General features: G+C 40.1%; 1 protein-coding gene across 1 annotated transcript in view; it reads right to left on the bottom strand.

Moving 5' to 3' along the window:
- LOC100865006 (uncharacterized) overlaps positions 1-16,738 on the bottom strand; it is a 153,079-nt gene that overhangs the window by 22,903 nt on the left and 113,438 nt on the right. Inside the window, 6 exon segments of the mRNA XM_086912321.1 lie at positions 84-253; positions 849-1,017; positions 7,935-8,053; positions 8,676-8,773; positions 11,151-11,486; positions 11,489-12,090. Coding sequence (XP_086768447.1) covers positions 84-253; positions 849-1,017; positions 7,935-8,053; positions 8,676-8,773; positions 11,151-11,486; positions 11,489-12,090 — 1,494 coding nt within the window.

Here is a 16,738-nt window from a genome sequence, read left to right as displayed (position 1 = left end):
ACTTTGAATAATAGATCTATTTCAAAAATTGTCTAAATCATTTCGTAGAAAGGGTAAGAAAATAAAATAAAAGAAAGACTCACCATTGAGCACGTGTACCGCGATGGTCGTTTTAGCCTTTTCCGGAGCTGTGGGCCCTCTTACCACGCAGCTGTAGTTTCCGGCGTGTTTCGGGCTGGCCCTCTCCACGATCAGGGTGCTGACGATCACGAGGACTTCCTTACCGGCCAAAATCTCCGTCGTCCTGTTTTCACTGGAAAAAAAAAAAAAAAAAAAAAAACACAAAACATTCGATCGTAATTTCTATTCCATTCGTTCGAAGGAAAAGAGCGAGCGAGAGATTGATGCTGACAGAAAGCATCTCGAGCGATTCTTCCAAATATTTCTTTTTCTACTTCTTCGTTTTATAATTAATTTAATTAACGCTGGAGAATAAATAGGAAGAAAAGGTTATAACGTTTAGTGAGATTGCTACTGGACGAGACTGAATTATTGTTTTGCTTTCCCTTCCCCCCCTCCCACCCCCCCTCCTTTTTTTCCTGAGCTCTCCACGTTGCAAAAATTAAGATTTTAACCTGCTTGTTTGAACAACTTTATACAAGGGAACTGGAGCGGGAAATAAGTTTAACCTTCTCGTTTCCACGCTGCATGGTTTGCATGGTCACATATTTAAAATTTTAAAATGGGGCGTATTAATCTCATCACAGGGATGGAAATTTTACATTAAAAATTTTAAATTACAATTATAAAAATCAAAGTCGATGAGATCGACAAAAGGCTAATAATATACTCGATGAAATTTTTCTTTCTTCGTATTTATATCATTATATCATGTCTCGTAGCCTTACCTAACGTCCTCGCCAAGCGTTTCATCCCCTCTGGTCCAAATGACAGATTCCTTCAGGGACTCGATCACGTCCCTGGCTTCGCATCTAAGCTTCAGTGCGCTCCCTGCCTTTAGATGCCTCTCCTTCGACACCGCTCGACCGGAATCGTCCGTTATTGTCAATTCCGGCGCTGCAAATCGAGAACACACCCTCTGCAACATTACTCCTCCTCCATATCCTTCCATCTCTAAGAAACATTATATAGAATTCTTCGTGTTATATGGAGAGAGAGAGAAAAAAAAAAAAAAAAGAAAAGAAAAGAAAAAAGAATTAATCCTCCTCGAAAATATTAAACACAGAGAATATATCTCTGTTTCTAAGAAACGCGTATATTTACATATATTTCACACGGAAAAAATTAATTATCCCTCGAAGAATATTAAAGACAAACACACTCCTTCTTCCCTCTTCTATCCCTCCTATATCTCTGAGAAACACATACGTGTACACAATTCTTCTTCTTCGATAAAAAAAAAAAGAAAGAAAAGAAATTAACTATCCCCGAAGATATTAAAGACAAACGAAACGAGAACGTACGATATTCTTCTTCGTCCCTTTCATACCTGCGAAATATACAATTATATACATAATTGTTCGATAAAAAAAGGAGGGAGGGAGAGAAATTTAATTTCCCTCAAAGATATTAAAGACAAACAGGGACGAAATTCTCAAGAGCTCGACAATTATCGCCACCACCAGTGATAACAGCACGTATTTCCGTATTTCCAACCGCGAAATTAAACTTTCAAAGAGGCTCGCTAAGGGTACGCGATTACGCGAGGAAGAGGGGTTGAATTACATCCCAGGCGAAATGTATTCATAATTAACAGTCGTAAAACGGAGGACTCGTTCGTGACCCGGCCCGACTAATTTACATCGTATAATTAAAGCAATCCGCGAAATCTGGCCGCTCTATTAACGAAACGTGGACAAGGAAATCGATTATTAAAAACTGAACCACTCGAGTCGAACTCTTGCCCACAATTTTTTTCCAAGTTTGTTCTGTCGGAGACAGGGTGATTCTCTTCGAAAGCATCGAGGTATCATCGAGAGAGCTAGTCTCTCTCTCGAATACGCATGGAGATCATAGATGAAAAGAAACGAGGATGGTAAGTTTAAGAATGGAGAGAAAATGGTTTGAAGCATTTATTGATTCTCGTTTTTTTTTTTTTTTTTGGATAATTTTTGGGAAGGTAATTGGACGTGTTGCTTCGAAATATTCAAGAACGAATTCTTTTTAAGGGATGCGACAGAGTGAAAGAATTTTGCATACGTATTTCATTTTTCATTGTTTTATAATTTTTTCATATTTGTCGAAGAGTTGATAGACGCTTATTACGAAGCTGTTTTTACTTTACAACATTGCGTCGAACGTGTTAAATATTTATCTAACGACACGTTTCGAACGTACGGCTAATTTTTCGCGTGTGATTTATTTATACACACGTGTATACGTGAATAAATAACACGAATATCGTACGTTACTGATAACTCTCATTATACGTAAAATATCCTTTCAAATAGGATGTTTTACTCTAACTCATTTCGCATAATTACGTTTATATACTATAGAATACACATTTCCACATCCATCCTTATATTCTCATAGTTTAACTTCACTGTCCTAAATATTTCAAAATATGATATTTCACATTTACGATAAGGGAAAATAACATTTATTTTGCTCAATTTTATACGTTCCACCACTGCATCAAGCTATTTAAAAAAGAAATAGTTACCCAATAAATACCCAATAAAAAAAAAAAACAAGAAATTATCAATTTAACATATTTTCACGATCTTTTCTCTTCTCTTAATTTCACGCATTCTCCTCCCTTCTCTTTTTCCACCTTGTTCAAAATAATCTCGCAAACGTTCACCATCCGGGGAACAATTTCAACGAGAACGTTGTTCGCCAAGTCCGTTTCGAGACAACTGCCACGACACGACGAAACGACAGTTCTCGACTTTATCAACGACAACAGTCACCAGAATATATATATATATATATGTAGAAGGAATTTAAGGATATGCCACTTCTTGCGGTTACTTCTTCCGGCACGGATTTCGTATGATTCAACGGTTCTCCTAGCTGGATGACCAATGTTCTACTCGCTCGAACGAGAAAAAGATACGACGTCGTCTCGTGATGTATCGACAAAACGAGAAAACCGGAGGAAGCGCGATGCTCGAAACTCGGTCGCGAATGAAAAGACGACAAGAAATCAACCGGGCTGTCTGAATCTCTCGCAGTTTCGTTTGTAATAATTCAACAGCGAGTTTTCTCTTTTTTTTTTTTACCAGAATTTTGATAGAAAAGAAATTTCTTGCGCTGCGAATTCTACGGGTTGGTATATTAAAAAAAAAAAAAAAAAAAAGAAAGAAAGAAAAAGAAAAATAAGAAGAAAATATACAAAGAGTGTGCAGTTTCTCGGATTGTTAAGCGTATCTCTGTTATCGGAGCTCGAAACGTATAGTGTTATGTCGAGGGAGGAGACAAAGGGTTTTGTCCGAAAACTGAAATTTTATTTCGAACAAACAACGAACTGGAACGAACGGCACGTGTGTGATTGACAAAAATTTCTATAAGAAAGAATACCGAGAACGAGTTTTTGAGGCGATGATTGATTAGACGAAGGGAATACGAGTCGAAAATATGCAAGAGGAGAGAACATGTTTGGAAAAGACGATAAAATATAAACGAGAGTAGAACCAAAAAATAATCTGGACCCGATTAAACTGATTACACTTTTACATTTACGCAAGAACTTTGAACTTTCGAACTACTTTATGATTCTACAACAAACAATATTTTTATATCGATCAGTTTCATCTTGAAAAGAAAAAAAAAAAAGTCAAGAGTTCCGTTCCAATTCAATATATCTCTTGGATCTCTTGTCAAATCTCTCAAATCAATAAATAATTTAATTTCAGAATTAAATTAATCAATCCTATACACCACCAAATTAAAAACACTCGGTCCAGATACATTTCCCCCGGGGATTCGCCCTAAAATGGGCCGATCAATCTTTCACAATATCCCATAGTATTCCCGCCTTAAGTTTTCAATTTATATGCAGCCCCGCGTTAGCGAGGAATATCGAGCGCGACAGATCCACCCACTCCTCTCGGCGCGAGACTCGTGAACGCCACGACGATTCCTCCTCCTTTCGAGAGGGAAGGATCCGCGAAACGTCCACGATCGTCTGTCGTCCACGACGTGTCTCGAGAACGAGAAATAACGCGTCGAGAAAAACTGGGCTACGTTAAAAAATCGGCGGAAATGGACGATGATCGGTGATGGCGAGGGATAAATAAAATCGGGGCTATCGAAACAACGGATCGCCAATTCCATCATATCTTCAACGATTTCCATAATCTTTTTCTCGGGTTGAAAGAAGGGTTAAAGTCGTACGGTGAAACTTTTTTATCTGAGAGGAGGAGGAGGAGGATGATACTCGACGATGCTCGGGATATATTAGAGCGAAGTGCTCGAAATCGGAGTGTAAAGAGATCGGGCAAAGTTTCTTTCGAGGCTAGAAATTCTACTTTTACTTTATTTAGATTCTTTCCACTGCGAGTGAAAGTAGGGAATATCAATGTTAATATTATTTCATTGGATGATAATACTTAGAGCAAGTATCAGTCATATTTTTCGAAATTTCAAAATCGATGCAACACGTTTACATTTGTTTTCGATAATAAAATATTATTGGCAATCGAATCATCATTGTTCACAACGTTTACTTTTACGTTTATTGCGGCGCGAAGCACGCCAATAAATATCGTTTCTTTAATAAAAGGAGAAAGATGCGCGTGATCTTTGAAAATTTCTAAAGAAAATTCTTCCGTTTCCATCTCCAGTACATACAACATCGGAAAATCCTCTTGTTCGATCTGTGATTCCTTCGAAATTATGTCTTCCACGAAACTTTTCCTTTGTATTTTCCTCCTCGCGCGAACACGATCCTCGCAACGGCGTAGGTATCGATAGATATCGAGGGCAAGGATGGAATTCGCTGGAAAATTTAATCCGGAGCTCGACAGAAGGAAGGAACGAATCGATCGAACATTTCTTGGATTATTTTTTCAAGCGATGAATGATCTCGGCGAGAGAAAAAGTCGGTATGCATCCAGATTTTCACATGCATACAAGGAGGAAGAAGCTATCGTTTAAATTCGATTCCTGTTTATTTACTTGGATGGATATTTTGACGAAAACCTTCGGATTCCTCTTGAGTTTAGTTTATCATATATCCATAACATCCTAAAAAAATTTATCTATGCGATTCAAGCACACGATTTTTATTAAAAATATAGATCTGGTATAAAATTAACGAATTATGCCAATTATTTTATATTCGCTTCGTAAAATCCACAAATCACGAAATATTTATATCTATCTGTAGTAGTTTCTGTAGTTTGTGCAAACGAAACGAGAAAACAAATCAGAGCATTCATTAAACACCAGTCACAGATTATGAGTAAATTTTTCCACAATGCCCAAATGTTTGGGATTAAAATAGCGGCTTCAATCCTTCAAAGTTATTGTTCCTTCGTTCGTTTCGAGGCGAAGAGTTTCTCCTACGAGCTTTGCTGGCAACTTCCAGATAGAGACGCGGCATAAAAGCACCTCCTCCTCGTCGCAATTCGAGGCTAGTTTAATTAATGGAGACCTCGAAACGAAAGTTCTTCGTCCAAGAATCCGGCCAATAACACGTGTACGATCGAGTTTACGAGGCACGTCCTCCTCCAAGATCTTTGCACCGATGGCGACGATATTTCTAACACTTCGTTCGGATGCCGCGTAATTAAATTTCCCTGGGTGTGAGATATTGGGGATGTGAGAGAATCACGGATGGATTTTCGAGGAATCGAAAGGATCCGAAGAAACGGAGAAATTGGTCGAACAGTCGACGACGAAGTGACAATGGTGACACCGGTCTGAGAGGCGGATATTCATGAATATTGAATGTAATTTTAAATAAATTTAATCCAGGGTTTCACGGGGGATTCACGGGGAATGAATATTCATCGCAGCTATTGATGAACGTCGTGTTTCATTTATGCGATCTCTCTACGTCATTTCTCCGATCGAACAATCGATTATCACGTATTGTTTTCTTATTCCATTTATGCTTATCCGTTTTGCAAGTATAGAGAGATATTATTACGAATTCTTAAATTCACGAAAACTTGTTAAAAATTTAACCACTCGTCTCTTCGTTCTGGTTCCTGTCTTATTCCAATTGACTAAACTGTCTTATATCGCTCGACCGATTATCTCTGTGATTATGACTCCATTATTCCACCTGATCCGTTCTATTACCTTGCAATATTTCGTATCGTATTCTACGCAAGGATTTATGAAAATGGAACAACGCTTAAAGAAAGTATAATGTTTACACATCGATTACATTTTATGTGCAACTCTCGAGGAGGATGCACGATGTAGATAAAGGATTTAATAAATCTCCGATAACAGCGAAAACAGACGTCGTCGCAAATATTGTCGCAGCCCTTGGCCAGCTAACAAATGGACCGGTGGATGAACGTGTATCAATCATCGCATTAATCGCATCGATGATCGATCACCGGTGATGCCTCTACACGCGAGACCCGCGTTCCAGAGAAGTCGTTCCCTCCGTAACTACTGTTCTAACGTGACAAATACGCAATTTCGAGGAACACGGAAAGTGCAGCCATCGATACCGATCCACCCCTATCAATCGATCTGATTCACTCGTTTTTCACCCGGCTCGATTCTGTTTTCCGAAAGAAATCTTCGCCGATCTTCCTAATAAAATGCCACGCTATTTTAGTTACACACACACAACTTGTTTATTCTTCTCTTTATGCTTCCCTTCGAATCTTTAGCCACGTTCTTGATAAGCGAGCTTCGCAATTATACAGGACGACGATCCAATCATCATTCTCGATCGACAATTTTCTTCCCTTTCGATTCCACAAACGTGATACTACTTCATCTAATCCGAAACAACAACGCGGATTATCGATTCGAAAACGAATATTTGCTCGAAACGCATCCCCCCCTTCTTTCGTCGAAACTCGATTCAATCAACGCAACGAAACGAAGGATCCCCCAACGTGGATAATTCTAAGAGAAGAAATTTTCGATGCGAAAAGAATGCTCGCTCCGAGGTTGAAGAGGTTGAAGAAATTGCAGCGGGTCGTGGACGAGCGACAAAGTGCGACAGGGACGCCATCTGGTCGCCGACAGAGGGAGGAGGAAGGGAGTCGTGTAACAATGTCAGTCTATCCGGGTTTGTTCTGCCCTACTTCGCGCCGGCTTTTGTTCACCGATGTGGCCCTCCTCCCTCTTCGGATCAGATCAGATTACTGGCCACGAGCCGCTTTACCCGACGAAATGCGGGTTTCTATTGCACCGAATTGGCGACGTAAGGGGATTGGGAGAGGCGAGACCCCGTCCTGTAACCCTTTCCAACCCTCGTTTCGAACCCAGTTCCTTCGCCTCCCAACGACGCCTCGGAACGGATCACCCTTCGCTCCGACTCTGGTCAAGCCACCCCCTCTTCTCCCAGATGGGATTTTCCGCGTTGCAAACTCGCCACGATGGACGCGGAAAGCGTTTTCGTCGGATGGGGATTGGAATTTGGAATTTTATTTATCCAGTGCACGTGGATTTGTTTATCTTTATCCTTTGTTTTTCAGGGGATGAGTGAAGTGTCTTGATTATATTACGTTGTAATTTTTGGGAGATTCGTGGAATAGAATTCTTGTATAGAGAGAAACAGAAATATTTGTTCCTACGATTCAATACGTGGATATAATAATAATTAAAACGCTACGATTAAACGCTATACGTGCCTTCAACCATCTTTGCTCCCTCTAAAACTCGATCAAAAAGATTCGAGGAGTCGGAGCTATTATTTTTTCAAACCGAATATCCATGAACGAGCGTTAAAAACGAAGTTTAAGAGAGCACCGCATCATCGATCAGGAAAATTCGAAAGCGAAACAATGGCGGTTAATCGCGGATGCGAGTTTCAAATGCGGATCACTTACCCGTGACGATGACGTTAATCGTTTTAACCAACGGCGGATGCGTCGAGACTTGGCACTTGTATAAACCGGAATCCCGCGGGTTCGCGTATTGGATCTGTAATCTCCAATTGCTTGGATACCTGTAACAAAGGAGGAGAATTTTATTTCACCGACGTCACGGCTCCTCGAACGCGCTTCTCGATTTTTACGATCGTATAAAAGGCGTCGATTCGAACGCGACTTTATCGCGTTTCGTGGAGGATCGATCAAGATGGAATGGCGTCGAGTTCGATACCGGAAATGGGTTCCAATCGAGCTTCCACGAAACGGCGCTAATTTTTCATTTGTCTCGGTGTAAATATAAAATTCTCCTAATTGAAGTTTTTTTTTTAAACTTCGATTATTTGATTTAGTTTTTAACGAGTATAATTATGTATACGTTTTTTCATTTTAAACAATCAATCAAATATTATCGCGTTTTAAATAAACAATAAATAAATATGTTAAACATTGATATTCAATATATAATCGAATACCAGTACGAGATAAATTAATTTTGTTCTCTCACGACAGACAAAGATTCCAAATTAATTTCTTGTATAAAAATCAGATATCGATTATAGCGCGACGAGTAAATAACGTTCCGTTATTCGCTAAAAAAAAAAGCAATAAAAAATCCATCCTCAATCTAACCAATAATTTATCCTCCACCTGTTCTAATTAACTAAATAAGCAACACCATCGAGTCGTGCTTCCACTTACCGGAAGTTGAGGCTGATCCTCTGATCCACGCTGTACGGTACCATGCCGACGGTGAGCAGTCGAAACAAGTCTTTGCTAGGCTGCTGCACCCACGTCACCTGAATCACAACAGGGGAAATATCTCTCGTTATTGCCTCATAAATCACGGATTTCAACGAAAAGGAGAAGGAGAAAGAGAGAGAGAGAGAGAGAAAGAGAAGAAGAAAAGAAGGGTCCGCATTGTTTCTGAGGAGGCGGGCGTGGAATCTCGTCGAAAGTTAATAATTTCACGACAAGGAATCGGTGGAAGGAAGACACTCGCGGAGTTGAATCGGTCGCGAATGAATGCACAGTGCAATTTCACGGTAAGCGTTCGAGAGAAAGACCGGCTTACGATCGCTCGCCCCCGCTTCCTTTCGATCGCCTCTCTCCAACGAGACGGTTCTCTCTTCCTTTTCTCCCCCGCCTCTGTTTTACACCGTACGTGACGAGTGTAATAATAGAGGGATCTCGATGAAACGTCATCAAGTTTATCGAGAGCTTTATGTTTTTTTGGCTCGATGAAACTGGTTGAATTTAAATAGGCAGTTTATATTCGAGAACATTCACGTGTAATTGTTCGAATTATACACACCAGGATCGGAATATCGCAACGATACTCGAAACTATTTCTAATTTCAATTTCAAATATTCAAATTCTTGCGATTCGCGTTCGGATATCGTCGAAAAATTGTCGAGATTAAAACGCTCGAGAATTTAAATTTAATTCTTTTCTTCTTCTTCTTCTTTTTTTCCTTTTGCACGCAGATTTTGAAATATCTATCTTTGGTTATATTTCAACATATATTTCAACGATTGAAACGAAGTGAAATTTTTATCGCCGACTGTGAAACAATAACATTGACCGTAGGGCGGCGTGATTTTCCTTTTGAAACCAATACGATTTCACGAGGCGCGGTCGGGCAAATCGATCAAACAACAACGGCCAGCATCGACGCGCCGCCAAACGTGTTCGGTCAAATATAACTCGGTAATCGGTCCGCGGCTATCTCCATTTGTTCGGTTACACCATTCCTGAAAATACTCGGAGCGAAATTATACTCTATTAAAAGGAACAACGTTTTATGCAAATGTCCATCCCTATGGACTTGTTAATTAATCGAGTGCGAACCAGATCGAATAATAAGCTTCGTTGTCCCCAAGTGTTTCCGAATTCGATACTGGCGGTATTGTTCACATTGCTCGAAGAAAAATTGTTAGACAAATCAAGATATTCGACTGGCATTTTGAAATCTTTTCAAACGATTAGGTTTCGAATATTTTTCGTAATCCCTTAAAATGTGATTTTAAAGCAGGATCTTCGGAACATTTTACCATATTCATCATTGGAATACAGTAGGATGGAATACAGTAGCTTAAAAATTCGCTTTATTCTTCAAACGCATACTCCGATTATTTCGCGAATCATTTGTACATCGTTGTTTAAAATTTGTGTATTTAAATTATAAATTCGGATATTTATGCGCGCAAGAAACATCGTGTAAAAATTGAACAAGTTTTACGTACGATTTCGAAACGATATTTTTTCTTTTTATTCAATTCTCATTCAATTCTTATTCAATTCCTTTCTCCCAGTTTCTTCAGAGATCATAAGAGATATAACAAGAGCGTTGCATTCGTCCCGTGAAATCGCTCGTTCCATTTCGCAAATTGCATCGTTGACATCTCGTAAAAAAAAGCAACGGGATAATAAAAAGGAGGCCCGAAGGGCAACAACGCGAGCGACAAAGGGTCGTCACGATATAGATAAATTTACACCACGACGAAGCAAAACATTCTCCTGTTCGAGTTTGATAAAATAGAAAAAAAGGCAGAGAAAAAAAGAAAAAAAAGAAAAGAAAATAGAAAAAACCGCAAATCGATGATGGAATTTTTACTACACTGCGCGTGAGAAATAAAGCGACACGTTCCTTTTTTTTTTTTTTTTCCCCCGAATAACAAATCTATTTCTTCTCTTTTTTTTCATTCGTTACTTTTATTTCTACTTTTTTCCCCCCTCCCTCCCCTTCTCGTCTTTTTCTTTATATTATGATTAAAATAAACTGTTAAACTTTTCCACGTTCCATCGTTCATCTTCTTTTCGTGTTTCTTTGTGACATAGAATATATATAAGAAACGTACACTGATCGTTTCGAACTAATAGTAACGAGATTGCCGATTCATTGCTTTATCAGTTGCATTCGAAGGAATCGAAAAATTTCTACTTATCTACTCATTTCGAACGCTTTTATCGCGATCTAGAATATTGAACGAACAGGATACAAAGATTCACGACGAACAGATAATACCAACGTGTCATCCCTCTCGATTACTGTACACGATATATCCGCGTAATATATACGTTCAATAAACTCGATCCACCGACAACAAGGATTATCTTTCAAACGGGGGGGAAGAAAAAACAGAAAAACAGAGATAATAAAATAAAAATTTTACCTCCTTGTTACCAAGCATGCCGATCTTGCAATCCAACAGCATAGTGCTCCCTATCCTGGCAGTGATATTTATCTCCTGATCCCCATCCTCGAAATAGGGGCCAAATTTGCCGAACGCGCTGTCCACGCTCGGCAACACGAACTTCCTCCCAGCCAATGGCCTTTGGGTGCCGATCATTGGACTCGCCTGCTGATCACCACCCCCCTCCATCTCGGTCTTGATCGACGGTTTGATCTCGTAGAACGCCTTCGTCGACTTGCCGCCGGTCAACAGCACATTGTTCACCGGCCTCGAATGATCCTTCCTCGGCTGTTCCTTGCCTCCTCCGCGTCCTCCACCTCCTCCTCGACAATCGCAGGCACTTGGAACGAGATCGCCCTGATGTCCTCCACCTTCTTCCTCTCGATCGGCCCCTCCGTGGAGACGGTCTCCGTCCCGGGGATGGACACGGTCGTGAACCCTCTCCGCCATTTGTCCACGTTAGAACCGTCCACAACGTTCGACAGACCCTCGTCTTCCGCCTGGACACCGTCCAACCGGTCCACGACCCTCGAGGAACCGACACTCGACGCCATTTCCACTCGACTCGGCCGGGTCGACGCGACGAAATCCTTGCCCCCGCTCCTCCCGCCACTCTCACGCTCAGACGAACCCAACGGATCCACCTCGTGGACATCGTTCACCGACGCCAGGTCGCTTTGATCCCTCTGCAGTGACTCCACGATGCTCTCCTCCTCGAACGATCGCGAGACGTTCACCGATTTCTCTGGCAGCGACTGGGTAGCTTTGGAGCCAGTCGGAGGAGCAACCTCGTCCTCGATGGACTCGTAGCGCGTGACCAGGTCATCGGCGATCGTTTGATTCGCCTCGTCCTCTTGGACGCGTTGCTCCTCCTCGTCCACTCCAGGGTGGTTGATGCTGGGCTCGACGTTGCCCGCTTCTGCGGCAGAGAAAGGAAGGTAGTCGATACAGAGCCATTGCGGAGTCGTCGCTTCGTTTCTAGAAATGAAAATTTTGATTATTTTTCCGATTCAGAGATCGTTTCTATCCCATTCTATTATGGGATCGATACATTCCGATTCTTCTTGCGTACGTAGAGAGAAAATGGAAGATTCTTTCGATCAAGTTAATCGAGTTAAGTGAGAGGCTTTTGGGAATTCGAACGAAACGAGGAGAGGAGATGTCGTCCACGATGATTAATTCCCCAGATTCCATTTCCAACAATTCATGCTTGAACGAGCGACACTTTTTTTTTTTTTACATAATAAAGTATATTTTCAAAAAGGCAAAACCCGATACCGTTTCTTTCGCCCAAAAGAATGCTCGTTCTTATATCCGTTCGTCGACGAGTGTTTCAGTCATCCATCGACGAATGATATTCCACGAAAGCGACATTCCTCCTCCTCCTTGCGTTTCCATGAATATGTAACTTTGCCTCTGAGTGACTCGAGCGATAACGAGGAGAGGAGAAAGAGAAGGAGAGGATATATCGAAACCCTCGGGCAACCCCGACTTGCTCTACACTTTTCACCAGACTTTCGACCGAGATACGCGTCATTTGTAATTTCACGTCGAAACGGATATCTCGCGAGATGATGGCCCCTCCTCCACGACGGAGGCAGTTTGCTATCGACTCCTTTTTTCCCTTATCTCGTCCATCACGTATTCCTCCCTTAAATTTCTGTTTTGTTCGTATCCACGTTACGTTCTTTGCCGCATTGTGCCTCGGTTAATGAAAATTGTAATACCGTTGTGACGCGTGGAATTAACGAGAGATACGCGGAAACGAGGGGTTTAATGTACGCAATGGACGAGAGGAATTTAATATATGTATATATATATGAATAAGGATACGATGGGGCATCAATGTTTCAAACAGTATTAGCAGAAATCATTAAAAGTGGAATCCTCTCTGGAGGGAATAAAAATTGCATCGGTGAGAATGGAAATTACATTGAATATTATATGAATAAAACATGCATACCGATATTAATATTACACAGAATTTTTCGAAATTTTTATTCGCGTGTTGTTTTTCTTTTTTCCCTCTCTATTTTCGTGAATTTGTTTTATGCACGATGAAACGTTTGTAAAATTGTTGCGAATTACAAGGATCAAGATGTCCGACAATTTTTCGTAGAAGCAGATCCATCCCGAAAAAAGTAGAAAAAAGTCTTTCAGCGTTACTTTGTCAAGATGAATTTTAGAAAAGTTTAAAGATCGTTATTACATAAGTTCTTCCACTTCTCTCGTGTATTCAACCTTCCATTTCCTTCGTCCACATTCTTCTCGTTAAAACGTCATTTTAATCTCCTCGTTAAAACGTCATCCCATTCTTCTGTAAATTTTTAAAGGGTAACTTAACAGAACAGAGAGAAAGAGAGAGAGAGAGAGAGAGAGAGGGAGGAGCGGTTACGATCTTTAACGAATATCCATTTTCCTTAATTTTACAGTCATTAAACTATTTTTCCTTTCCATAAATTAATTCCACCACGTTCCTCCACTTCCGCTCGCCATTACCGCCGGGGAGAACAACCGGAACTTGCACGAAAGTAGTTCGTCTTATCGCGCATATTCTTTCGCATACGTTCGCGCGGGATTCGCGCCATTTAACGTGGAAATTATAACGCGACGGATTAAAATTTCGTCGCGTTCTTTTATGGCCAGCGTTGGAATGCACTTCCGGAACGAAATAGCCGGCACGGCGGCCAGAAAAAAATTCCACCCGCCTGCGATAACAATGCCCCTATCTAATTTCTTTGTCCTCCTATTCCTTCCTTCCGTTGAAGAAATATCGCCACCCCGGCCGATAACAATAATAATAATAACGTTATTATTCTCCGATATTAACCCCCGCTATTCCATTTTCCGTTTTCTTTTTTCTTTTTTTAACGAAAGAAGCTTATCGATCAGAAATAAAATAGAAGAAGAGGGAGGAAGCAATCGAGGACGGTTAAACCGGCTTTTAGGCCAGTTGATAAAATTCTAGTGGAGAAATTTCAAGTTTCGAAAGTCAAGTTTATACCCTTTGCCACGATACTCGTCTCCGTGCACTCGAGTGGTTGAACAATCAGATTTATAAAATACGATATAAGAGGGATATTTTATGTCTCGTTTCGAAGGAAATATTATGAAAATAAGATTTTCTTTTTTTTTTTTTTTTTTCGTAGATTTCGATTTATAATTTCGGGAACGAAGAGAAGAAAATGTGTTTCCATTGGAAAAAGGAGAGGACGAAACACTCTTTTCGCGCCAGTTTATTATTGTTATACGAGGAATTTTCATTCTTGACATCACACATCCACGTCGGCCAATTACGATTCCAACATCGAACGAAGAAATTCCATGGTCGCATAATTCCATGGAGACTCATCCTCCTCGAGATAAAGGAGAAAAATTCTTTCGCACGTTCGGTGACTTCATTCGGTTTTCCCACGATCTTTTCCGGTTTCCTATTTCCCTTACAAATCTTGAGCTTTTCAACGACCGATAGAATTCTGCCCCGCCACGAATATTCCATCTTTATCGAGGTTACGTTTCCAGGCAACTTTAAGCGTCGAAATGTAAAAGTGTGTGTGTGTGGGAAGAAAAACGTGGAACGCGAAGATAAGAGAATCGTGGTATCGGTGTTCGTTACTCTTCTATTAGCCACGATAACAAGTTGTATTTGGAGAAGATTGGCAAAGATCGAGGAAAGTAAATGCGCGAGTTTTTGTTCGAACTTGGTCGAAATGTTTATCGCATTTTGAATGGATGAGCGAACAAATTGAATACCATATTTCGTGTAGAAAAGATTTGAAAAATTGAAACGTAAAATTTTTCTTGAAGAAGAACGAATAACCGAATAATCGTGTATTAAAAAGTTAAACGAATCGAACGTTCATCGAAATTTTAACACTTGACATACTGTTACAACATTTTGTATAAAATATTCTATATAACGGTGTCAAGTATCAAAGGGTTGGTGAAAATCGCCCCGATCCCATTTTAAAACACTTGCGTGAAAAACAGCCCGAAAAAAAACCGTTTCCAGTGTCAAAAAGCAAGCCACTCGCAAAAATCGCTATATGGCCATTTGATATTTAAAATACTGCAATTACATTTAAAAACATTTCGTCCATCTCCATTGTCAAAGAAAATCGTAAAAAAAAATCGCTATTCGATATTTAAAATACACTGTCGCCGGCCACGTTTCAAAATGTGCATGTATCCAGTATCAAGGGGCAACAATCGCGAAAATAGAAAATGGAAGGCGGGCGTTATTTGCTGTAATTTCCTCTCAACAACGTCCAAGATTAAGTTGCACAGCAGTGTTGTTGTGTGTGTACAAAAAACGCATGGAAAGAAACGATGGACAAGCGAAAAAACGTGGCGTTAATTTGCAGTAATTTGCAGTGGCCGAAGCACGAACGATCGGTCACGTAAGTTGGCTTAATCGTAGAACCTGTACGATCATCGATCATAATTTGCCCGGATCCGGATTTGCGAGCTCGTGTTCACCGTTGAATTTCGCCGATTATTTTTGCCACCTAACTCCGCCCAAGTTTTTGTCCTCGTTACCATCGATTTTTCTTATTGCATTTAGCTCTTTTCTTTTGGCCATCATCTCTTCGTTATATCCCCCGTGGATGGATCCAAGGAAAATGTTTATCACGATGTTATGGACGGTGTGATTATATATTAATAAGCCGGAAATTGTATAAAGCACGAAATTCCTAAGGAGCGGAAATTGGCTTTGGGATTGGATGGACGTTCGAAGAATCCTAGATTCGTTTTAAAAATTCGTTGGAACCAACAATTTGCAACAAAAGCGGTGGATCGAGAACTATTTTTAAAGGGAAGGAAGTTTAAACGAAATGAAGCAAATTTCGTGGGGAAAAATTTGAGAAATAGGATAAACTTTTGGATTAAACGTTAGTCACTTTGAAAACAATAATCGCATGGTTACGGAGTTTGCCTGAAGTTTAAAGGTACACTGGAGATAATTTGAGATAGTTTTAAGAACACACGCGTTGAAATTCGTATTTAACGAATTGATTTATCCTTATACCTCTTCATTGTTCGCTGCTTCAATTATAATTTTTTATCCGGACCAATTACTATTCCAATTGCCTACGTGCAAGCTTTTGTAGTACGAGAAAATGTGTTAAATACGATCGTATCTTTCATCAAATGTACGAAAAAAAATTTTCGAAGAGAAGAGAAAAGAATTTCGAGAAAAAGAAATCTTTTTTCGATTACAATATTTTATTCAAAGCAATTGCCAATTGCCTGGGCGTGCACGCGATACCTACTCCATTTATATATCTACAAAAAAAAAAAAAAAAAAAAGAGAAAGAAAAAAGAAAATCTTGATCGACGAAGAATTATCGATCTCTTGGAAATAGACAGAGATAAAAAAAATTATCGTAGTTTTTTTTTTTTCTACTAAAAAAAAAACGTTATAGCGAGTGCATTATTTGCCGAGAGTCAGTGGCAAAATATCGAAACAACATTTCATTTTGAACGGTGGCTGCGATTGATCTTCGATAGGCGGGTTGTTTGCGCGTAAACGAATTTCAGAGATTATTTCCGGCCGACGGCCCGTG

This window comes from Apis florea, unplaced genomic scaffold (assembly GCF_048593485.1).
Source record: "Apis florea isolate Af1SG1 unplaced genomic scaffold, ASM4859348v1 contig_3375_pilon, whole genome shotgun sequence".
In the NCBI taxonomy this organism is placed as follows: domain Eukaryota; kingdom Metazoa; phylum Arthropoda; class Insecta; order Hymenoptera; family Apidae; genus Apis; species Apis florea.
Note: the sequence above shows the minus strand (reverse complement) of the source record. Positions and strands in the feature narration are given on the sequence as shown.